The following is a 24830-nucleotide window of genomic DNA, read 5'->3' as shown; positions in this document are numbered from 1 at the left end:
TGTTCTGGCACTCTTTGCATATTTATGGGTGCTGTCAAAGGAGGGAAAATAAAGAGGTGTATCCCAGATCGTCTATCAAATGCATTTGATCCTTAAATCCTTATAGCCAGTTCTGCATGGGTGGTCTGGAGCTTGCTGTATTTTTTTTTCCTCCTCTCCAAATGAAAGAATTATGCTTGGGTTTAGAAAACTGCTTTGGGGCTCTGGCATTTTGTCAAGGGCAGGTTGTTGTTTACATGTAGACACTGCATTTCACTTATCCCATGCAGGCTTATTGCTGACAGCTGCTTTATCGAAGGCAACCTCCATCCTCTCTCCAATAACCATTTCCCATGGATATAGATATCACCATGACCACAGCATATATATTACCTCATGTGAATGTTAGTACAAATTAGTTTGCACCAGTATTCCTCAGTTGCTGTTTTAATTTCCATTTTCTTTTGAAACTGGCACACCAAAAAATATATTAAATGCCCTCTGCCTACTGTACACCCATAGAGTAGTCAAAACCTGGCTCTTATGGAGGGTTTTTGGGGACAAAAATGAAATGATTCTATGCCAAGAATATTGGTGGTATTGGTTGACACCTCTGAATTGGGTTAGGTTTTTATATACTTACCAGAATAGGAATTGTGAGCCATTCAGAGTCTTCACACTGACTCATAAAGGAAGGGGAAGGAAGGAGAACAAATTCTGCAAAAACGTACATCTGTTATGTATGAAACCAAACTCTGTGTGTGTGTGTGTGTGTGTGAGAGAGAGAGAGAGAGAGAGAGAGAGAAATGTTGCATAATAACATGGCATGGATATAATTAACTATTACCATTTAAGCCAGCTCAAGAGAAAAATAACCAGATTTCTAACAGTCCTTCAGATGGGAACCCTGATGGTAAATTGTATGCTCAGATATAAAAAGGGAAGTGATTTCTTTAGACAGCTGTATAATTGAGGAAAAATGCATGTATCAATGCTTCTGTGATCACAAAGATATGCATTATACATTGTTCCCTAGTACTTGCCAAACCAGGGATATATACTTCAAAAGAAGAGTTTCCAGAGTAAAGTTAATATGTGAAATTACTTCCATTCAAAAGAAAGCCACTATAGCATGTGATCACAACATGTAATTGTATTTAGATAATCTTATGTTCAATAATTAGCCAAACCTATCAGTTTCTTTCAGAAAAGTGCTTAACTGTTCAGTAGGTGTGAATTCATAATTATGTTTACATAATTGTAAAACAATGGAAGCTTGACATTTGAAGACTAGATGACCTTCATTGATATTCATGCCCCAAACGTTCTAATCTCTTATTTCATACATCCTTAAATAGAGGATAACTGTTGGCTTTATACTTCATATCCCCAGAAAAATTTGCCGGCACTGTAAGTGTCCACAATCAGAACACTTTGAAACAGTGATGCCTTTAGAAATGGAGAAGACGGTGACCAAGCTGATGTTTGACTTCCAGAGGAATTCGACTTCTGATGACGATTCGGGCTGTGCCTTGGAAGAATACGCTTGGGTCCCTCCTGGGCTGAAACCAGAACAGGTATTTGCTGTTGTTGCTTGTGCATGATATATGTGTGTAGAAATGCTACCATCTCATCAAGTTATAATGTTGTAGTGTAGTGTAGTGTAGGGTAGGGTAGGGTAGGGTAGTGTAGTGTAGTGTAGTGTAATGTAATGTAATGTAATATAATCAATGCTTTTTTTGTAAAAGAAAAAGGTGCCGGAACTCACACATGTCATACAACCCGCCTTGCCTACCCTACAAGGTTCCATCCAAAAAAGGTGCCGGAACTCCGTTCTAAGCGTTCTATGACAAAAAAAGTCCTGAATATAATATAATCTGTAGCTTTCTCAAATGAGACAAGGTTATTAGTCCTTGAACAGTCTTTACTGCTATCATGTTATAATGTATCAGGCAGGCATAGAGTCCACAAAGCTGACATTGTCATTGTTCAGACAGATGAAACCCTTCAAAAGAACTTCGAGGCGTTGTTTTCCTTAAAGAATCTTTTATTTGGGAAAAGTATTGGCACTACATAGTTGAAACCAAAAACTAAATCCCCCTCCCCTGGATACAAAGCAGCAGGTGAGAAACCAGGAGATGGTGAGTTCTAGTCCCACCATAGCCATAAAAGCCAGCTGGGTGACCTTGAGCCAGTCCTTCTCTCTTAGCCCAACTCACTTCACAGAGCTGTTGTTGTGAGGAAAAATAGAACACCTTGAATTGTTTATAACAATAATAAAGGCATGATAATAAATAAGTATGTAAGTAAGTAAGTAATGTCATTTGAGCTTTGAATGGGTTTTTTTCTAAAACAATTGCCTTTCATCCGATCATAAAAAAATAGCTAAACACATCTGTAATCAAAATATTGGTTCTGTATCTAGCATGGCATCTAGCAAATAAAGAAAACAGAAAGCAAAGGCTGCAAACAATTTCACTAGTTTGCTCTTTCCTGTTTTTATCATTTGTAATCTACTATAAATCCAGTAGATGAAATTGTTGTGTTGCCACCTAGCAATCACAAGGCAGATAATTGCATCCAGGCAGGGAAACCACTTATCTGAGTTTCAATTGACATCGTTCAGAGGGGTAGTGAATATCTGCTCTGGTCTGCATACACATCCCTTGATCCTTCCTTTTCTGATAAGACAACAAAGTCATTTCAAAATCTAAGCCTGGGGGGTGGAGATAGAGGAGTTCTGGGCAAAGACAGAGAAGAACAGCTGGAATCTTAAGAATGGGTTCCAAATTAAGCAAATAAGGAAAATCTGTGTTAGGAAACAATCACCTAGGAAACAAAGATTGCAGTGAAAAAAGTATCATGGCGAAAAGTTCTAAGACTCTGAATTAAGGTTGCAATTAACATGTTTTAGGGATTGTCCAGGAAAATCTGGCAAGAATTCATCGAATCAACCTTCATTTCTGATGTACAGGCTGTGTTTGTAGCCAATCTTCTGCATCTAGATATCTGGTTTACTTTAATAGGAATGCTGGTTAAAATAGTTGGTAGCTATTGTATCTGAATTGTATTTGTGCAAGTTTATATACATCCATTATTTCTTGAGTTCCTTCAGCAGCAGATCCTGCCCTCCTTGAATTTGACCAAGTGTACCATGTTCTTTTAGGTTTGGGTTTTTTTTAAATGACAGATTCCTGTTTTTGATATTTTCACTGTTATCTTTCCTATGTTATCTCCATTTGCACCTGACTGACTGACTATGTGCCATCAAGTTGGTGTCAACTCTTAGCAACCATGAAGATAAATTTTCTCCAAGACAATCTGTCCCAACCCGGTCCTTTAGGTCTTCCAATGGTGTGCTCATTGCCACTATAGTTGCAGCTTTTTGTCTTTTTTTCTTGCTTATGACCACATAAATTTTAAATTTTTAAAATCTTCTTCCTCTTTTCTACTTTGAATAAAATTGGCTTTAATTTATACTATGGGTTATTGAACTAACTAACTAGAGGAGGGCTTTCTGTTTTGTGTAGTCCTATTTTCCAAAAGGTTCAACAGTTGACTTTTGTTGTTGTTAATTGCTAATATGGACTTGTTCAGTGGGACCCCAGTTTCTCCCATACAAATGGGAAGAAGAAGATGACAGGTATCTCCCTAGAAGATAATTATGACTAACAGGGTACACCAAGCACTGCACCAAGGCAGGTCAAAGTATACAAAACCCAGAAAAAAGGATTTAGTTCTCCCATCTTTCACCCCATAGTGATGGCGAACCTTTTAGAGACCGAGTGCCCAAACTGCAAACCAAAACCCACTTACTTATTGTTGGGTGCCAGGTGGGCGTGGCCCATTGGCTGGGTGTGGCCCATTGGCTGGGTGTGGCCCATTGGCTGGTCGTGGCTTTGGTGGTAACGGCAGACTGGGTGGAACTAAAAAGTTCAATCAGTCAGTTCCAACTTTGCGAGATCTTTTTTTTTTTCCGTGAGAAGTTGAAATTGTTTGATTAATTTTTATTTTTTTTTGCTCATGGTGGCGGAGGCCTAAAGCGAAAAGGTTTTATAAAACTTAGCTGAAGGCCTAGGACTGGGGCAATGGCGCGCATTCCCACAGAGAGGGCTCTACGTGCCACCTGTGGCACACGTGCCATAAGTTCACCACCACAGCCATAGATTGTTTCTTCATCTCAGAAATATCTTACAACCATTTCCTTGGTATTAATGAAGTTATCTGTATTAAATACATTCATCAGTCCACCTGCAAATGAAGCCTCTCTGCAATAGGAATATTTAAAATTAAATAAGCATCAGAGTTTTTGCATCAGGGTTTTTAAGTTCTTCAAAACAGTTTGCAAAGCACTTATAATTCAGGTAATATGATCCTATATTTTCACCTAATCCGTTGTGCATATCATCATAGCATGAGTAGAGATTTCAACATGTATTTCATAGTTATACCTTTTAGCTACAGCTGAATGGTATGTGTTCCATTTCAACTAGGAAGCTATACATTTCTAAGGCAAATACTGGGCCAATGATTTGCAATTGCCAGCATAAATCTTAATTGGGGAGATATAGATTTGCACCAGATTTTCACAGAATCAGAAATGTTACTGAATTATCTTTAAATTGTCACACAGTCTCAGCCAAATACAATAACAACAATACAAAAGCAATAATGGAAATAAATAATCAGCCACGTGCTTAACAAATCAAGTGAATCAACTCTAGTTCTCTACAAGATCCTAAGATTTGATCTATGTACAGTATCACAGGGCCCATTCCACAGGAATTCTCAGTTAGAACTCCATAATGTAAACTTACAAGGCTTGTAAGTAAAGAATGCTTCATTTTCCCTGCCCTCTTGACATATTAAACACGTGAAAAAGATTTTGAGACTGTACCATGATTTCTGTGACACAGGTCTATTTACAGCATCAGAGGTCAAAAAAGCATGATGTTCCTGTTTATTTGTATACCTGCAGATATAGGGCTAAAGTCTCCAACTTTAATATATAAGGAAGAATATTCTTAATTTATCACTGAAATCCATTTAGAGGTGACTCAAACAAACGTGCACATAAGCATTCCGATACATAGGGGCTCTTCTTTCGAATGTGCTGTGATGAAGTTCTTGTTCATGGAGAATCTAATAAGAGCATGCGATTATCAAAGCAAGCAACTCCAAAATCAGATTTTCTGAGGTTGTTTGGGGGAGAGGTTTCCAGTATTACTTATTGTATTTATTATTTCTTCCTTCATTTCTTTTCTACGATAACCTCTATGGCTGTGTGACTTTTGGATAGAAGATTCTGTTTGAAGGAGACTTAGACAAATCATCATTCTCATTTGTATGTTTCAAATCACTTCAAAAATATTTGATTTGGATGTTCAGTGGAATGCAGAATCTCTAATAGAGATCTTATAGATTTTCTTCCACATATGGATAAATTGTTAGGCACTTCGATCTATTACCTTCTGTGATCATTTTTTAAATCAAATCTCTGTACTTTGAATCTCAAGATCTTGCTAGATTGAAAAAAATAGAACTAGAATCTTGCTGTCTTTCAGTTTAGTTTGGAACTGGGCTTGGAACAGCTAGTAAATCAGAAATATACAGTATTTAATGTAGCACTGCTTGCCCATTCAATTACAGAGCAACATTTAAATAAATAATACAAATAATATTAAATAATATTGTAAAATTAGGTACAGGTTGTTTCTTGTTTAGCAACCACCACTGGGGTTGATAACTCAGCTGTTAAGCAAAGCAGATGCTAAGAAAAACAGCACTTACGGTCTTACTCCAACTGTCCTTTTCTTTGTTGTTGTTGTTAGCTGCGAAGTCGTGTCCGACCCATTGCGACCCTATGGACAACATTCCTCCAGGCCTTCCTGTCCTCTACCATCTTCTGGAGTCCATTTAAGCTCACGCCTACTGCTTCAGTGACTCCATCCAGCCACCTCAATCTCTGTCGTCCCATTCTTCTATTGCCCTCAATCTTTCCCAGCATTAGGCTCTTCTCCAGTGAGTCCTTCCTTCTCATTAGGTGGCCAAAGTATTTGAGTTTTATATTCAGGATCTGGCCTTCTAAAGAGCAGTCGGGATTGATCTCCTCTAGGACTGACCGGTTTGATCGCCTTGCAGTCCAAGGGACTCGCAGGAGTCTTCTCCAGCACCATAGTTCAAAGGCCTCAATTCTTTGGCGCTCAGCCTTTCTTATGGTCCAGCTTTCACTGCCATACATTGCAGCTGGGAAAACCATAGCCTTGACTATACGCACTTTTGTTGACAGGGTGATGTCTCTGCTTTTTAGTGTGCTGTCTAGATTTGCCATGGCTTTCCTCCCCAGGAGCAAGCGTCTTTTAATTTCTTGGCTACAGTCCCCATCTGCAGTGATCTTGGAGCCCAGGAAAATAAAATCTGTCACTACCTCCATTTCTTCCCCATCTATTTGCCAGGAATTGAGAGGGCCAGATGCCATGATCTTGGTTTTCTTAATGTTAAGTTTCAACCCAAGTTTTGCACTCTCCTTCTTCACCCGCAACAAGAGGCTCTTTAGTTCTTCTTCACTTTCTGCCATTAGAGTGGTATCATCTGCATATCTTAGGTTGTTGATATTTCTTCCGGCAATCTTAATTCCAACTTTTGATTCATCTAGCCCTGCTTTTCTCATGATGTGCTCTGCATATAAGTTAAATAGGCAGGGCGACAGTATACAGCTTTGCCGGACTCCTTTCCCAATTTTGAACCAATCAGTGGTTCCATGTCCAGTTCTCACTGTTGCTTCTTGACCCGCATATAGGTTTCTCAAGAGACAAATAAGATGGTCTGGTACTCCCATCTCTTTAAGAACTTGCCACAGTTTGTTATGATCCACACAATCAAAGGCTTTAGCATAGTCAATGAAGCAGAAGTAGATGTTTTTCTGGAACTCCCTAGCTTTCTCCATGATCTCTAGTTCCTCTGCCTCTTCGAAATCCTGCCTGTACTTCTCGTAGTTCTCGATCCACATACTTTAGAGCCTTGGTGGAGCAGTGGGCTAATGCCTCCTTAAGTAACACCAGCTGCCTGCAATTAGTGCAGGTTCGCATCCCACCAGGCTCAAGGTTGACTCAGCCTTCCATCCTTCCGAGGTAGGTAAAATGAGGACCCAGATTGTTGGGGGCAATTAAGCTGACTTTGTAATAATGCCGCTTGGGGGGGGGGGTGTGAAAGCCCTAATAAGCAGGCATATACATAGAATGAAGGCTACTGCTAAGCTTGTAAGCCGCCCTGAGTCTTCGGAGAAGGGCGGGATATAAATGGAATTAAAATAAAAAATAAAAAAAATACTGCTGAGGTCTAGCTTGTAGGATTTTAAGCATGACTTTACTAGCATGAGAAATGAGTGCAATGGTGCGATAGTTTGAACATTCTTTGGCACTGCCTTTCTTTGGAATTGGAATGTAAACTGATCTTTTCCAATCCTGTGGCCACTGTTGAGTTTTCCAAATTTGCTGGCAAATTGAGTGTAGCACTTTTACTGCATCGTCTTTTAAGATTTTGAATAGCTCAGCTGGAATACTGTCACCTCCACTAGCTTTGTTGTTGCTCAGCTTTTCTAAGGCCCACTTCACTTCACATTCTAGGATGTCTGGCTCGAGGTCAGTGACCACCTCATTGTGATTATCTGGGACGTTAAGCTCATTCTTGTATAGTTCTTCTGTGTAATTTTTCCACCTCTTCTTAATCTCTTCTGCCTCTGTTAGGTCCCTGCCATTTTGGTCCTTTATCATGCCCATTTTTGCATTAAACGTTCCCTTCATCTCTCCAATTTTCTTGAAAAGATCTCTGGTCCTCCCTATTCTATTGTTTTCTTCTATTTCTTTGCACTGTTCATTTAAGAAGGCATTCTTATCTCTTCTAGCTATTCTCTGGAATTCTGCATTCAATTGGGCATGTCTATGTTTTTCTCCCTTGCCTTTCGCTTCCCTCCTTTCCTCAGCTATTTGCAAAGCTTCCTCAGACAGCCATTTTGCTTTCTTGCATTTCTTTTTCTTTGGGATGGTTTTGGTTGCTACCTGTTGTACAATGTCACGAACCTCTGTCCATAGTTCTTCAGGCACTCTGTCTATCAGATCTAATTCCTTAAATCTATTTGTCACCTCTACTGTATATTCAACAGGGATATGATTTAATTCATACCTGACTGGCCTAGCGCTTTTCCTTACTTTCTTCAGTTTAAGCCTAAACTTTGCAAGGAGAAGCTCATGGTCTGAGCCACAGTCAGCTCCTGGTCTTGTTTTTACTGACTGTATAGAGCTTCTCCATCTTTGGCTGCAGAGCATATAGTCAGTATGATTTCTGTGTTGACCTTCTGGTGATGTCCATGTGTAGAGCCGTCTCTTGGGTTGTTGGAAAAGAGTGTTTGCTATGACCATTGTATTCTCTTAACAAAATTCTATCATCCTGTGCCCTGCTTCATTTTGTACTCCAAGGCCAAACTTGCCTGTTATTCCAGTTATCTTTTGGCTTCCTACTTTAGCATTCCAATCCCCCATAATGATAAGGACATCATTTTTGGGTGTTGTTTCTATAAGGTGCTGTAGGGCTTCATAGAACCGGTCAATTTCATCCTCTTCAGCACTGGTGGTTGGGGCATAGACTTGGACTACTGTGATATTGAATGGTTTGCCTTGGATTCGAACTGAGATCATTCTGTCATTTTGAGGATTGTATCCCAGTATTGCTTTTCCTACTCTTTTATTGACTATGAAGGCTACTCCATTTCTTCTGAGGGATTCTTGCCCGCAGTAGTATACCTGATGGTCATCTGAATTAAATTCACCCATTCCTGTCCATTTTAGTTCACTGATACCTAAGATGTCGATGTTCAGTCTTATCATCTCTTGTTTGACCACGTCCAGCTTGCCTTGATTCATGGATCTTACATTCCAGGTTCCTATGGAGAAAAAATCTTTACAGCATCGGACTTTCCTTTCACCACCAGACACATCCACAGCTGAGCGTCCTTTTGGCTTTGGCCCAGTCGCTTCATTCTTTCTGGCGCTACTAGTACTAGCCCTCTGCTCTTCCCCAGTAGCATATTGGACGCCTTCCGACCTGAGGGGCTTATCTTCCAGCGTCATATCTTTTTGCCTTTTGGTACTGTCCATAGGGTTTTTATGGCAAAGATACTGGAGTGGTTTGCCATTTCCTTCTCCAGTGGATCACGTTTTGTCAGAACTCTCGGCTATGACCTTTCCGTCTTGGGTGGCCCTGCACGGCATAACTCATAGCTTCATTGAATTATGCAAGCCCCTTAGCCACGACAAGGCAGTAATCCATGAAGGGGGTCCTTTTCTTTACAGACCTACAAAGGAAGTAAATGCAAAGATTGTCCATAAGATTTTCTATCATCACCATAACTGCTAAATGAGGCAGTTACTAAACCAGGAGTGCCTCTCTCTATATACTAATATATAATATTAAAGCCTACCAAAACAAATCTAAAATTCTAATACATATAATTGCAAAAAAAAAACATTGAACATCCACATTGGGCCAACAAATGAGGTGATTCACGTATTGTGTATTTTCCACAGTAATGGTCACTGGGACCCTAGACAAAAACATGAATAAATCATTTAGGAAATGTGTTATGTGAATACCGCAGTGTTGCCCTAATCTTCATCATGTAATCTCTAGGCACCATCAATAGCATAACTTTTTTTGTATAAATTTTATTAGTTTTTATAGGGTTAGGAATAAGTTGGGATCGGGATTGGGGTGGGATTTGGGTTAAGGTTGGGGTTGGGGTTAGGGTTTTTCTAAATAACATTCTCAATATTTAGCAAACAGCATAATGTCTGGGTTCATGTGTTTAACAAGAAATAATAGATAATAGTTAATTATCGTAAACAATATGTTAATTGCTCAATACTCTTTTTCTTACTAATATATATTCAAAGTTACATATCACATTCCTTTCTCTCTAACTCATGTTTCTAGCCATTGATAAAAATTATCCCATGTTCTAAAATACACTGTGTCTTCTTTCTCTTTTATCTTTAAAGTCAATCTGTCCATTTCTGCACACTCTAAAATTTTCTTAATACTTCTTCAGTTGGTAAATTTTCACTTTTCCAATGTTGGGCAAATACAATTCTTGCTACAATTAGTACGTGTAGAATTAAATATATACAATCTTTCTCATAATTTGCTCCTATTATTTCTAACAAAAATAATTCTGACTTAAAGTCTATTTGTTTTTTAGTCATTTTCTCCAACCATAAATGTATTTTTACCCAAAATCTTTTTGTTTTTGGCCATGTCCACCAGATATGATAGTAAGTACCTGGTCTTTGTTTGCATCTCCAACACTTGTTTGAAGGATTTTTAAACATTTTTGCTAATCTCACTGGTGTCATATGCCATCTGTAAAACATTTTATATAAGTTTTTTTATATGCCACTGCTTTAGTTAATTTAACATTTTTCCCATAACTTTTGCCAGTCTTCTAATTCTGTTTTATTTCCAAAATTCTTTGCCCATGTTATCATCGTTTCTTTAACTTGTTCTTCCTCCACCTTTAAGTTTAACAGAAATTTATAGAGTTTCTTAATCAACTTTTTAACAGTGTCTGATCAAATTCTGTCTGTTCCTTATAGAATCCCATTGTTGTAACATCTTTTCCATATCTCATTTTGAATTTTCAGATATGGCCACAATAGCACAACTTTCTTTGTAGTTAACTTCACAGGCTCTCTCTGGAACACGAGATGGAGAAGGGCTATTCAGAGGAATAAGATACTGTAGATTGGGGGTGTCAAACTCGCAACATCACACAATGTGTCGCGACATATCGTGACTTTTTTTTCCATTGCCGGCAATGGAATGGGCGTGGTTTCGGCATGATGCATCTGGCCCGCGGTCTGGCAGTGTGACACCCCTGCTTTAGATGGTCTTAAGCTGCAACTGTCAAAGCCCTGCTTTGCAGATCTTACACAGAACAAACCAAACCTCGCACAACACACTGTAATTTCAGTCTTCCTGAAGAACCATCCGGGTATCTAAAATGAGGATTTCCTGTAACCACACAGGACATTAATAAGATGGATGGCGTGTGGAATATTATTAGTATAAAATGTATTTTTATTATTTATACTTGGCTTGTTTTATTCATCTTTTCTCCTAGTCATTTTTTATGTTTGAAATTGATAGCTTAATTTGCAAAGGACGTTGTGAAAAGTGGCTCGTATGGATAATTGCTCTAGTAATTGTTTTCAAAAATAATTCAGGGAGGCCAGAAATATTCCTCCAAATTGTTATCCTGTGTCTTTGCATAAGAATCTGATATTCTTTCTTAGGCTTGAGTTTGAAACTCCAAAACTGATTTGGCAATCCATTTCCCCACAGGGTGCAAATTTTACCAGAATAGAGAAAGTCAAATTCTGCCTCCCCCCTCTCCCTCTTGTCCTCTGTTCCTATACACTGTTACGATTTTGACTCATTACATTATGATTATTCCAAGTTGGAATCTTGCACATTTAAAGATATCCTCTAGGAATCTATATGCTAATACAAGTGAATTTATTAAATAGTAATTGAGCACACCTGTAGAATAAGCAAGCAAGAAGGGAATATAGATTTGAGAAGCATAGATATCCTTAGATTTTTTTTTCACCTTTCTGAAGACGTCTCAGAATATCCACGTTGCATGACCCACCAAGGTGTATTTAAGCTCCTGAGTTAATGCTAAACTTGAACATCTGGTGTTAACTTTTTTAAAAGCAGGGAAATAGAAAAAGAAACTGTAAATGGGATGGTTGCACTTCTGTCTTTATTGTATTTTAGTAATTGGGAGTCTCAAGGTTTTTGAGTAGTCTATGAATTGAAGGCATGAGAACAGTAAATGAAGCTGTATTACCAGCTGCTTAGCAACGTATAGAGAAGGTAGATGCTTAGCAACAGGTGATCTTCAGTTCCTAAGCTACAGGCACTTAGATTCCTGCGTATTAACAGGATTTATCGGACCAGGAGCTTGCACAAGAATTGGGTAGTATGGGATATTTAGGCTCAAATGATTTGTTTCCAGATGTAAAGGACATCCTCCAAATGAAGCAAAGATGCATCCTTCAGCAGCTCAGTAACTCAGACTTCTCATGCAGAGTTTCTAGGTATATATTTTTTCTCTTTCCCCCCCCCAACTTTAGCAGATAACATCAAATTGCTTTTTATGTTAAACCATAATAGCCAACTTTATGGTTAATTTAAGAACTAGAAAACTAGAGCTCAAGACTTGGTGGTCATCACATATGGGAAACGTTGGGGTGAGATAGAGTGGAGAAGTGGGGAATGGACCACCTTATCTTTTTAGCCACAGATACCACTTACCCAACCCAGTACAAACAGGGAGCCATTCCATCATCTTCTTTCATATGCAGTAATAACGAGGAGGAGGAGATCAGAGCTAGGAGAATATGGGGGCCAACAGTGACCTTCTTGCAAGTGACCTGGCCAGTTTGATAAACGTGATTTTACATCATCGGGTGAACATACCCTTTGACTTGTGCATCGCATTCACTACCATGTCTTCTTTGAACAACATGTAGTCTAGGTTTGGATTTGCCCTAATCATAGTGTAAAGTTTACTTTCCTAGGACTGTAGATGGATCAAAGCAGATCAGTTCAGGAATAAATTGTTGAATTGCATAGGGTCATGCAGCAAGAACGAGCATGAAATCAAGTGAGGAGAAGCAAGGGCATCTGCCTGGCAACCAAGTGCGGATTAGTCTGCAATAGTCCCATAGCTACTTACGGTTGCAAAAGTTGGACCAGGGAAAAAAAAAACTAGACAGGAGGGGAAAAAAACACTTGTTCAAGCTGTTAGTGTTGAAGAAGATCCTACACATTCCTTGGACTGCAAAGTTGACAAGCCATCAAGTACTGGAGTGTATAAATCCAGACATATTGCTAGAAGGTAAAATCACAAAAATCCGCCTTACTTATTTCGGCCATGTCATGGGGTCATACTCACTGGAAAAAAAGCAGTTTTGCTTCAAATGTTCAATAGGTAAAAGGAAATGATATGAAAAACATGATGGCTAGACACCGTCAAAGCCGACCCCTGCCAGAGTGTAAAACAACTGAAAAAAGCCCTGCAAGATGGGAAATATAGGCAGAGAGCTGGTCCACAAAATCTCTGTGAATTGGACACGATTGAATGGACATTATCATCAAGCTATTGTAGCCTATAAGTCATGTTCAACTTCTCATGTGATTTTAATGAATTCTGCCAGCTTTGGTTGAATCCAGCAATATAAATAAGCAGTGTAACTATGCCAACTTCATGGATTTTTGTTTTAATCACAAAAATTTGAATTTTTGAATTTTATTGAATTTATATACCGCCCTTTCCCGTAGGACTCAGGGCGGTTTACAGGGTATATAAAACATCAATACAAAAATTAAGAGGTCTTCAGGTCTCGGCGAAATGATCGAAGGTCGGGGACAGTCCTAAGCTCCACGGGCAGCTGGTTCCAAAGGGCAGGTGCCCCCACAGAGAAGGCCCTCCCCTTGGGTGTTATCCGCTGGCATTCTTTTACCGCCGGCACCCTGAGAAGGCCCTCCCTGTGGGAGCACACCGGACGAAGGGAACTTAATGCCGGCAGCAGGTGTTCCCTCAGATATCCTGTACCCAAGCCATTTAGGGCTTTATAGGTCATCACCAGCACCTTGAATCTCACCCGGAGGGCAACCGGAAGCCAATGCAGCTCGCGGAGTAGAGGTGTTACATGGGAGTATCGGGAAACCCCCATCACAACTCATGCGGCTGCATTTTGCACCAGCTGAAGCCTCCGAGTGGTCCTCAAGGGCAGCCCCATGTAGAGAGCGTTGCAGTAGTCTAAACGGGAGGTCACAAGCGCATGAGTGACTGTGCATAGGGCATCTCGGTCCAGATAGGGTTGCAACTGGCGCACCAAAAAGTTATGTTTGGTTCATTTTCTTAATGCACAGCTGTGCCTGTTTTTTAGCCTTCCATTCTGTCTGCCCCACTTCTTCTAGTCATTGTAACTCCTTCATCTCTTTTCTCCATTTCTCTGTTGTGGGGGCCTTTTCTTCAGTTCTCTTCTGTGAGGAGCAGATTTTTTTACTTATTTATATTTCATTGTTTCTTCAAAGCAAGACATAGTTCATCTTTCCTTTAGTACCTAGGTACGATTTTGTCTTCTCATTATCTTCATGGAACATGTATAATTTCTCAACATTTAAAGCTGGGGATTTAGGATTGAAAATTTCCAGTTAGGACTATGATCCTCCTTGTGATGATTGAGGTACCAGTCATTCTCAAATACATCTCAGTGGTTATCAGATTCTCTGATTCATATCCCAAAGGTGCTCTTTTTTTTTTTTTTAAGCAAACGGCAACTGGACTTTCTTGATTTTTCTTGAAGACATTTCATTTCTCGTTTAAGAAGCTTCTTCAGTTCATTCTTCCATTCAGAACTAAAGAAGCTTCTTGGATGATGTGAAATGTCTTCAAAAAAAAAATCAAGAAAGTCCAGTTGCTGTTCGAAAAAAAGTGCCTTTGGGACAACCATGACCTGGATGACTGAGAATGTCTATAGCAGGGATGTCAAACTCAATTTCATTGAGGGCCGCATCAGCATTGCAGTTGCCCTCAGGGGGCCAGGTGGGCGTGGCCTGGGTGGGTGTGGCCTACTGGGTGGGCATGGTTAGAGTGCGTATGGCCTACTGGGTGGGCGTGGCCAGCTCTACATCGTTCGCATCAAGGGTGCTTATGGGGGCCTGGGCAGGAGTGGGACAGATCTGAGGGTCTCTGGCAGAAGGAGGGTCTCTGGGCCAGGGCCAAGGCAGTGGGGGCCGTTCCCTCACTGTTTCCAGGATGGCTTTGTGGGCCGCATGAAACCACTTTGTGGGCCGGATCTGGCCCCTGGGCCTTGTGTTTGACATGTCTGGTCTATAGACACTGAGAATGATTTTTTATATATATACTTAAAAATAGGGGTCACCATATAGCTATAAGATAAAGGAGGTGGTGGGTACCATTGATTCCACTAAACCTGTGCAATTTGTGCCTCATATATTTTCTCCCACATATTTTGAGAATGGGCTAACCTGCTTCACAGCCGTTTGAGGAGAATGCTTGCAAAGTCTTAACAATTCCAAATGTGTCTTCCAACCCCCAAGCTTTGGGGATCTCTGATTTAGGTCTTTGACTCTAATTCCCTAATCTGAATCTAATTCAGATTAAATCTGATTCGATACATGACTGTCCAAACCACAATGGTCGACATGACATTGCTTCAGTTTTTTAAAAACTGCTATTCTATTCTCTTTAGTCTTTTTGAAGATAAATATGCTGAATTTCTTCAGTCTCATAATAGCATAGCAGTCCAATCACTGATTAAATGAAAATCATAGGTAGCAAGTAATATTTTTAATTGGTTTAATTATAACTGCAGAAATAAAGAAGCAGAGAGCTTGGACAGTTATAAAAACATGTGATAAAGCAAAATTTTGATTACCTCCTCAACAGCATTCTATGAATAGAATCGATTCTCCAGCTGTGGTAAATAAGCCTACTTTAATAATTTGGTGGAGCAACATTGATTTATACCAGCTGAATATCTGGTTCATAATATATAATCAGACATTCAGCTGTTGAGCACCAAAAGAGTCCAGACAGCATCCAGTAGATACACAGAATGGGTCCTTCATTAGCCGAACTAAATAAACTCTGATTATCCAGTTTTCTGCTTTTCCATTTCTTATTGCAGAGTCAATGTAAATTATTTGATAGTGATTCCATTCCTTTTGCAACCTGGCTTCAAGCTGTACTTGAAATCAGTTCAATCCCAATTTTGTTCTCTCAGTCCTAGCAGCTGCTTGGCGCGTATCAGCTGTTAGGCGCATCTTTTAAAAATCAACCAGAGACCGGCCTTTTCCAGCAAAGCTGGAACCATTGTAATTATAAACAAGTGAGCTTGTCACGAACAGGCCACACCCACATTCCACAATTTGAACGTTATAACTGCCATACAAGTGTATGTACTGACTCCCTTATCATTCAGCCCTTGCTCTGAGGATGTCAACAGCTTGTTGATGAAAGCTCAGCAATAAAGAAGAATTTTCTCTTATATCCCGGAGTTCATCGTTTTTATTTTTACTGACTTCAAATTTCTACACCTGGGATTCCAGTTTTTAAATTTATTAAATACACACACACACACACACACACACACATACATGATGCTGCTCTTCAAGGGTTAGATGGACTAGACACTGATATTTGAACCCAGATTTTTTTGACATTTATATTTTATTGGGTTCTTCTAATCTAGGTGAAATGTTAATATACGTTGCTAGTCCATGTATGATATGCCACATGCTAAATAAATAAATAAAATCCAGAAATATCAGAACTAAGTTTGCTGTCAACTTTGCAACAGACCTGGCTGAAGCCATTTTGTTCATTTTAGGTTGCCACAAAATGGGGGAGGGGGGAATTGAAAGCTTTCTATCACTGGAGATATTTAAGAAGAGGCTAGACCAGTGATGGCAAACCTTTTAGAGACCGAGTGCCCAAACTTCAACCCAAAACCTGCTTATGTATTGTCAGGTGCCGGGTGGGCGTGGCTCATTGGGTGGGTGTGGCTGCGGTGGTAACAGCAGACTGGGTGGGACTAAAAAGTTCAATCAATTCCAACTTTGTGAGATCTTTTTTTCCCCGTGAGAAGTTGAAGTTGATTGATTGATTGAACCTTTTTTTTTTTTTGCACACGGCGGTGGAGGCCTAAAGTGAAAAGGTTTTATAAAATCCAGCTGAAGGCCTAGGACTGGAGTGACAGCATGCGTGCCCACAGAGAGGGCTCTGCGTGCCACCTCTGGCACGTGTGCCATAGGTTTGCCACCACAGGGCTAGACAGTCACTTGTCTGAGATGGCATAGGTGCTCCTGCTTGAGCGGGAGGGGCTGGACTAGAAGACCTCTAAGGTCCCTTCCAGCTTCTCTTCTCTTCTCTTCTCTTCTCTTCTCTTCTCTTCTCTTCTCTTCTCTTCTCTTCTCTTCTCTTATTCTAAACAGTTTTCTGTTTCCCTCAGCTGGGGAGGATGATCCTAGGACGCTCACCTCTGTGTATTATTGGGAAACGTAGTTGATTGCATAGCCAGTGGGGTAGGAACTTTAACTTTGTATTACTGTTGCTTTTTGGGGAGGGGTTTTTAGTCTTGGTTTCACTTTTGACTGTGCTGATACTTTGTACTCAATAAACATGTTTTTAGAGGGAAACTCAAGCCTCAGAGTTCTGTTCTAATTTGTCTCACCTATGGAACCATGACATTTACTTTGTTAAATATCTCCGGGCTTCAGAGAGTAGATAGAAACAAAAGAGAGCTTGGATTAACCCACATATATTTATTTATTTTTTATTTTAATCCCATTTATATCCCGCCCTTCTCCGAAGACTCAGGGCGGCTTACAATTTAAGCACAAACCAATGTGCTTAGCAATAGCCTTCATTCTATGTATATGCCAGCTTATTAGGGCTTTCGCCCCCCCCAAGGGGCATTATTACAAAGTCAGTTTATTGCCCCCAACAATCTGGGTCCTCATTTTACCTACCTTAGAAGGATGGAAGGCTGAGTCAACCTGGAGCCTGGTGGGATATGAACCTGCACTAATTGCAAGCAGCTGGTGTTACTTAAGGAGGCATTAGCCCACTGCTCCACCAAGGCTCTATTATAAGTAGTCATTTGAGCCTCAGCACATTCATGGAAATAACCAAAAAATTTCAGAAGATTTTCTTTCTTTTCTTATTTACATTTAATTACTCTAAGGCATTAGAGATATTATTGTATTTTAATTATAACTATAATATTAAGATACAATATTAAGAATCTTAGCATATTACACAAATTTCTATAAATTATATAAATATTGTATTGAAATAGCATGTACTAAAATTGAGAAGATGCAGCAGTTGGTGGGTTTATGTGATTAGAGTTAGTACGTTAAAAGATTGAGCTAGTTTTATGTTAACATTGTATGTGTATGCTTTTAGTTTTTACAAGTGTTATTTATTCATTATCCTATATATCTTTTTTCTGATTTTATTAGCACTTTAAATTTTTGTTTGTAGTTTATCACATTTTCTCATTATAAACATATATACAAAATAATGTAAATGGGTTTTTTTAAATGGTAGTAATGGTTTCCCAACTGTATTTAGGAAACCTCTCCTCCCAAATTTCTTATTTAAATTACCATCCAGCTTAAGCAAAACAGCCCTTTTCTGACTTCAGCACAAAGTAATCTCAGCTACTTTCATGGATAATACAAGATGCTTATTTCCGGCAATGTTCCTTTTAGCATAAACCTAATAAATAACTGAGCTGCCCATTTTTCATCTTAAGTATTCAGTGCTGTTTGTTCCAGAATTTATGCCCTAGTGGGGCTGTCTAAAGGTCTCCTGACAATCTGCAGGACATATTTCTAATGCTTTTACCACAAATTAACATCCTAGAAATTGGAGGCTGCCAATTTCTTTGATGTTAGAGAATTATAGTCCGTGAAACAATCTTGCGATCGGTACTAAAGATTGGCTGGAAAACTCAGGGATGTCTTTACTTGTTGTGCATTTGGGACGGGGAAAGGAAAAAAAAGGTAATTTGATTTTTGTCATTCCAAAGCAAAGTGGAAAGGACACAAATCTGATGTAGTTAATACCTTGCTTTGCTCTCTCTCTTTCTCCAGTGAGAGAATTTCTCTGCTCATACAGAAGCCACCTTCTTGAACCTAGTTATCAGAAGTCAATTTCTGAATTGTTTTCATTTGAAGTTATTGCCTGTTTGATTGATTAGAGAGCCAGGTGTTCATCTAAGCAGTATTCAAAATGTGATTTGAAACTGATCGTTTGTGCCTCAAGTGAGAAGTCTAGATTAATGTGTTCTGGGACTCATTTGTTTGTTTTCTTGGTTATCCATGATATTTCGAGAATTTTTTCTCCAACTATCTTACTTCTTCAAAGTCCAATTTTCCCCTCCATAAAGTTTCACAGGAAAATGTTTGCTTCAATAAATATCTTTTCCAAGGTGTTCATATTTTCGACACCCAATGTAAAGACCTAACTCCCTAGCCCATAATGCTGTGAAAAGTAGAAGGAATGAAAAGAGGATGACTTTACTTTGAAAAGTAAGCCTAAGTCAAGATGGGAGGTAGATATCATTTAGTAAATGATATATGGTGTTTTGTTTTTTTTCTGCAAAACACGAATTCCACTTAATTTATTAATTTTATTCATGGTGTATGTGGGGGAGGGGTGTCACACAAATGCATTGATAATTTCAGGGAGTTTTAGTATAGCAATGTTTGAGAGAGCCTGCCTTAAAACAATGTTGTTCCAGTTAAATAAGTTTTCTGTTACAGTGGGATTCTCCCCACCCACATTAATAGCTGAGCTTAGATCACTTGAATCAAATATTTTTCTTAAACATTTAAAAGTCAGTATAATGGATGCTAGACAGTGTTTTTCAATGCTGGACAGAATAGCTGTAATAGCTTCAATAGCTGTTGAAATCAATCTTCCTAACTTTAACATGGCTTTAAAGGGATAGATAGATAGATAGATAGATAGATAGATAGATAGATAGATAGATAGATAGATAGATAGATAGATAGATAGATAAACAAACAAACAAACAAACAAACTGTGCTTAAACCCCATTTATAATAGTGGAATGTGACACATTTTTAAACCCGGTTTGTGCTTAAGACTCACGAACCTAAGTAGGTATTGATCAGGTTTAAGCATTCATTATACAGACTCAGGCATTGTTTTGCTGTAACATTTCTTTGTAAAAAAGGTAAAGCTCTTCCTGTCCAGTCTTTTGCGACTCTGGGCATGGTGCTCATCTCTGCTTCTTGGCCAAGGGAGCCGGCATTGTCCGAAGACATTTTCCATAGTCATGTGGCCAGCATGGCTATACGGCATGGAACGCTGAAGTGGTACCTATAAATCTACTCACATTTGCTTGCTTTTGAACTGCTAGGTAGACAGGATCTTGGGGAGGAACAGGATCCTGTTGTGCGGCACTCAGCTCTCGAACCTGGGCTGTCAGCTTTCCAGCTGACAAGCTCAGCATTTTTAACCACTGAGTTATCACTCCCCCATTTCTTTGTAAGATATATATATATATAAAATACCAAATGCTATTGAGGCTCAAAATACTAATAAAGCACCTTTTCTGCTAATCTGTGATTTTTATTCACATTCTTCTATCTGTGCTGTAGTTTGGGGTCTGAAACTGAAATGAGAAGAGATTCTTTTTTTGGAAAAAAACAAAAAAACCCAAACACCTTTATATCACCTGCGGCATGGGATTACATGCATACCTTCTTGTTCCTCAACTTTAATATGGATTAATGTGGTTTATGAACAACAACCTCCAACCTACAGAGGTTATTTTGGAATGATGGTTATCCTAATAGACAGGCTGATTAAATCTACTTAGGTGATCTCTTTTCAGACATCCTCTCTCTGGAAATGCTGTTTGGCAAGTTTGGCTGTATTCAAAGTCAGTCATCTTTGTTTTTTGGTCGTCTGCTTATGGACCAGATAATAAATAATTCTCCACAAGCAAACAGCAATTTTTAGCTATCGTTCCAGATAGCTCTTTCCCTCCTCTCCACTTCATCATATTGAAAACATTATATATTTTAAGTACTGTATCCAATACGGGACAAAAGCTTTCTCCATTTTGCAGATGTATTTTCTTACGTGTTTGTTTCTCTTTTCCATTAGAAAAAGAGTTAAACCTCTTACGTGGCTTTGAAGCAGAAAATAAAATGTCTATAAATATCTTAGGCAACATTATGATTTTCTCTTTAAGCGTTCAGAAATTACGTCCACCATTAAATTGTTCTAGTTTACAGATGGGATTGAACAGTGCCTGTTTACAAAGCCATGAGATTTGTTGAAGCAAAAAATAATAATAATTGTTGATTCATCTATTTAAAACATTTCTCTACTACCTGTCTGGCGAGTGTGACACTTTTTAAATTGCCTAGCTGTTACCACTAGAAGATGTCAGTTTATACCCTGCAGTAATTGCCCTCCCCTTCTGCAGCAGTGAAAAAGTAATCAAATGGTGATCCTGAATCTGATTACATCTAATAGTGTATTCCTGTTTTTTCTCCCTGCAAAAAAGGTTTGTTTTTCTGCTTCAGTGGTAATAATATTAACATGAAACAAATAGGAAGACGCTCATGCAGTTGGTAGGCAGCTTAGTGGCTGCTCATATCCATGCTGAAATTATAATGGAAATGGGATTTTTTCCTGTAATGGTCGTCCCCAATTCTGTAATAGATTGCAACTTAAAATTACTGAGGGCTCATCATTGCAATCTTTTAGGAAAGGACTGTACAGTCATATTTTCCTTCGCTTGTTTTATAGACCTTATAGTATTATTGGTGTTTAGTTACAATTGCAGCCTAGATTATAGCATTGTCTGAGCTGGCCGTTTGTTAATAATGATTGTTAAATGTTGTGCGGTTTTATTATTGTACTAAGCTTAATTATATAAGCTGTCATCAGAGGACGTTTCTCTTTATAAACAGACTTAGAAATATTTAAAATCCAAAAGTAGAATCAATGTAATGAGCCTAAACTAGAGGTGGGCAACTCTTTTATTGGTAGATATATTTGGTGTGTTCTAGGCACTCTTACCAGCACATGTGATCTATTCACAAAATCAACTGTAGATCAGTTCTGACTGACAGCACCTATCCATGAACACAACTTGCAGTCAGAAGACGTTATGAAAACTCTTTAATTTCACAACATCTAGACATACTTAACCATAGTTTCAATTAGGAAAATGTGACTGTCCTAGACCAAGCCACGTCCAAAAACACCAGGGAATTTCTAGAAGCCTGGCACTCTGACAAAGCCATCAATAGACACATAGACATTAACAACATCTATAGGTAAAGGGTAAAGGTTCCCCCGCACATGCGTGCTAGTCGTTTCCAACTCTAGGGGCCGGTGCTCATCTCCGTTTCAAAGCCGAAGAGCCAGTGTTTGTCTGAGGACATTTCCATGGTCATGTGGCCGGCATGACTAATTTAATTTAATTTAATTTATTAATATTTCTATACCGCCCTTCTCCCGAAGGACTCAGGGCGGTGTACAGGGCAAGAATAAAACACAAAGCTACAAAAATTAAAAAGTAATTAAATACATGCCCAACAATAAATACATTAATAAAACCCCAATAAAATGATAGTAAAACCCCACCAATCCCCCCTCAGGCCAGGCCGGCTTGTTCGAACAGGTATGTTTTCAGATCGCGGCGAAAGGAGCGAAGATCGGGCGCCATCCGGAGCTCAACCGGTAACTGGTTCCATAGCTCCGGGACTAGATGCCAAAGGCGCACGGAACGCTGTTACCTTTCCGCCGTAGTGGTCCCTATTTTTCTACTTGCATTTTTACGTGCTTTCGAACTGCTAGGTTGGCAGAAGCTGGGATGAGTAACAGGCGCTCACTCTGCTACGCGGCACTTGGGATTCGACCCGCCAAACTGCCGATCTTCTGATCAACAAGCTCAGCGTCCTAACCCACTGAGCCACTGCGTCCCTCTAACAACATCTATAGACTATGCAAAAGAGACAATCAACCAGCCAAAAAGAGAACAAAAAGACCCAAGCATCTCTCCACCAGCAATCAGCTCCCAGATCAGCATAGATTAACTCCAAGATTAATATCAAACCAACAATCGTAAAAAATACCGCAATCAAGAAACTACCAAAGAAGCCCAACCAAAGAATCTCTAAGACCACCCCTACCAACATTGACAAAGCAAGCCACTAGAATACAAACTGGCAGCAAACCCCACTCCTTACTAGCACTGATGATGTTACCTGATGTTTGGGTAATGAAATGTCTGCAAGAAAACAACCAAGCTTAGAGAGCACAAAGGATCCCTCATTTCAACACTGAGCTACAAATATTCTCCTTTATTTGCACCATGTGTTGATAACCACTGGAACCACTAAGGCTGGTTTATGCCATAATCTTTCAGCCTTGCTTTTCTGATCTTGTGTTCTGTACCAGCCTGCTACCAGCCCTGCAGAAAAGGCAGGGACAACCCCTTTACAAACGGCAAGAGGCTGGAACTAAGCCTGCCAAATTTATTAACATAAAACAAGACACCAACCATGAAACAGGAGCTATGAAACAGGAACTATTCAAGCGGTTGCCTTCAGCAAACCAGCCCTCCCACGCATTCCCCTTTTATACAGTTCAGGGCGTGGCTTCTCTCTGCCTCCTTCCGAGGTGCCCCATTGCCTTCCTCTGTTTACTCCTGATTGACTGCCTCCTGCGTCGGACGTCCTTGAACAGGGCCAGCTGTGGGTCATCTTCATCCACGCTGTCAGGCTCACACAGCTGGGTCTCCGTCGTGACCAGGTGGGAGGGGCCTGGCTGAGGGCTCTCATCAGCAAGCTCTCCAACCCCCTCAGCAAGCTCTTCAACACCCTCCTCCTCCTCTGAGTCATCTGACCCAACTGCCGAACCCACAGGCTGACCCTGAATCACAACATCTTGCTACTGTGTGATCTTCTCCAATTCATTGTCTTCTACTATCCTCATCAAATATTACCACATCAATTACACACACTTTCTTTTGTACAACAGTTAAGTCTTGTTAACTTAACTTAACTTTTTGAATTCAAAAAGCCACAATATTTTTTTTACCTGCTCATTTTTGAATACTTTATTCAAAACCCTAACCCAGGCATGTCAAACTGCCAGCCCGTGGGCCAGATGCGTCACGCCAAAACTGCGCCCACCCCATTGCCAGCAATGGGGGGAAAGTCCCAATACGTCACGTGATGTCACGTGATGTCGTGAGTTTGACATGCCTGCCCTAACCCATCAATTTTTCATTTCTGACAAATGATAACTTTTACAGATGTTGTTATTATGGTTGGTCTCAAGATCAGCCTGCTGTTTAAACTGTCTGCATTTTTACCCACCTATTCAGTCCTTCCCAAGGGCTTTTGTTTCACAGGGTTGTTCACTGCTTCCTATAAAATTATTATTTATATCATACATTTCATTGGCTGATGGTTGTATCTTATAAAAGGTTTTCCATTTTTCAATTTTCCCACTTCATTATTTGACAGATGAAATCTATGGAATTGCGCTTGTACCTCAGATGATGATGCTTGTCTCTTAATGTTTGCAGTACCAGCATAAGATTATGTTTCAAAATGATATCCTGGAGCTGATTTCTAGAAGCACATTTTACCACCTCAAAATTTTTCCTGTCTTTATTATCTGTACATTACGCTCCCCTGGGTGTCATCTCTGAGGAATATAAGATTGAAATGGTTGCTGCGGATCTAACTAAACTTTAGTGTCAGTAAAATGACTTGCATTTTGCTGGAGCCATTTTGAATTTCTTACTTTAAAATGACACCGTTGATCATATTATACAGAGTAGAGTCAAAATATCAGTGAAATGCTCTGCTTGGCAATTACTCTCTTTTTCTCTAATTCCTAAGGAGGGTTTTGTGCTCTGAACCAAAGCTGAACACCGCATGATTACACATCTTTTAAGAAATTATAAAACTCTGTTGATGAGTATCAGAGCATGGATCTTTCAAGACATTTAATAATCTGCTGGACTCAACTTTGATCTTGCCCTTGCTTTTACAGTGTGAGTAAATTTTAAGTCTCACACTCAATATCATGTAAGAGGCAATCTTATTGTTTCTTCTAAAGGAAGCCCAATAAAACTTATTTTGTGTAACTGAGCAGAAGGCTATGTTAATTAAAAGATACCAAAATG

At 39.4% G+C, this 24830-nt stretch overlaps 1 protein-coding gene across 1 annotated transcript in view; it reads left to right on the top strand.

Annotated features, from left to right (window-relative positions):
- The window catches only part of PRICKLE2 (prickle planar cell polarity protein 2), a gene marked incomplete at its 3' end in the record, with an annotated part of 347101 nt that overhangs the window by 241784 nt on the left and 80487 nt on the right, over window positions 1–24830 (top strand). The window contains exon 3 of the mRNA XM_083355977.1: window positions 1373–1556. Within this exon, the coding sequence (XP_083212103.1) occupies window positions 1373–1556 (184 nt within the window). The remainder of the gene's footprint in view (window positions 1–1372; window positions 1557–24830) is intronic.

This window comes from Vipera ursinii (assembly GCF_947247035.1).
Source record: "Vipera ursinii genome assembly, chromosome: 2".
Lineage (NCBI taxonomy): Eukaryota > Metazoa > Chordata > Lepidosauria > Squamata > Viperidae > Vipera > Vipera ursinii.
Note: the sequence above shows the minus strand (reverse complement) of the source record. Positions and strands in the feature narration are given on the sequence as shown.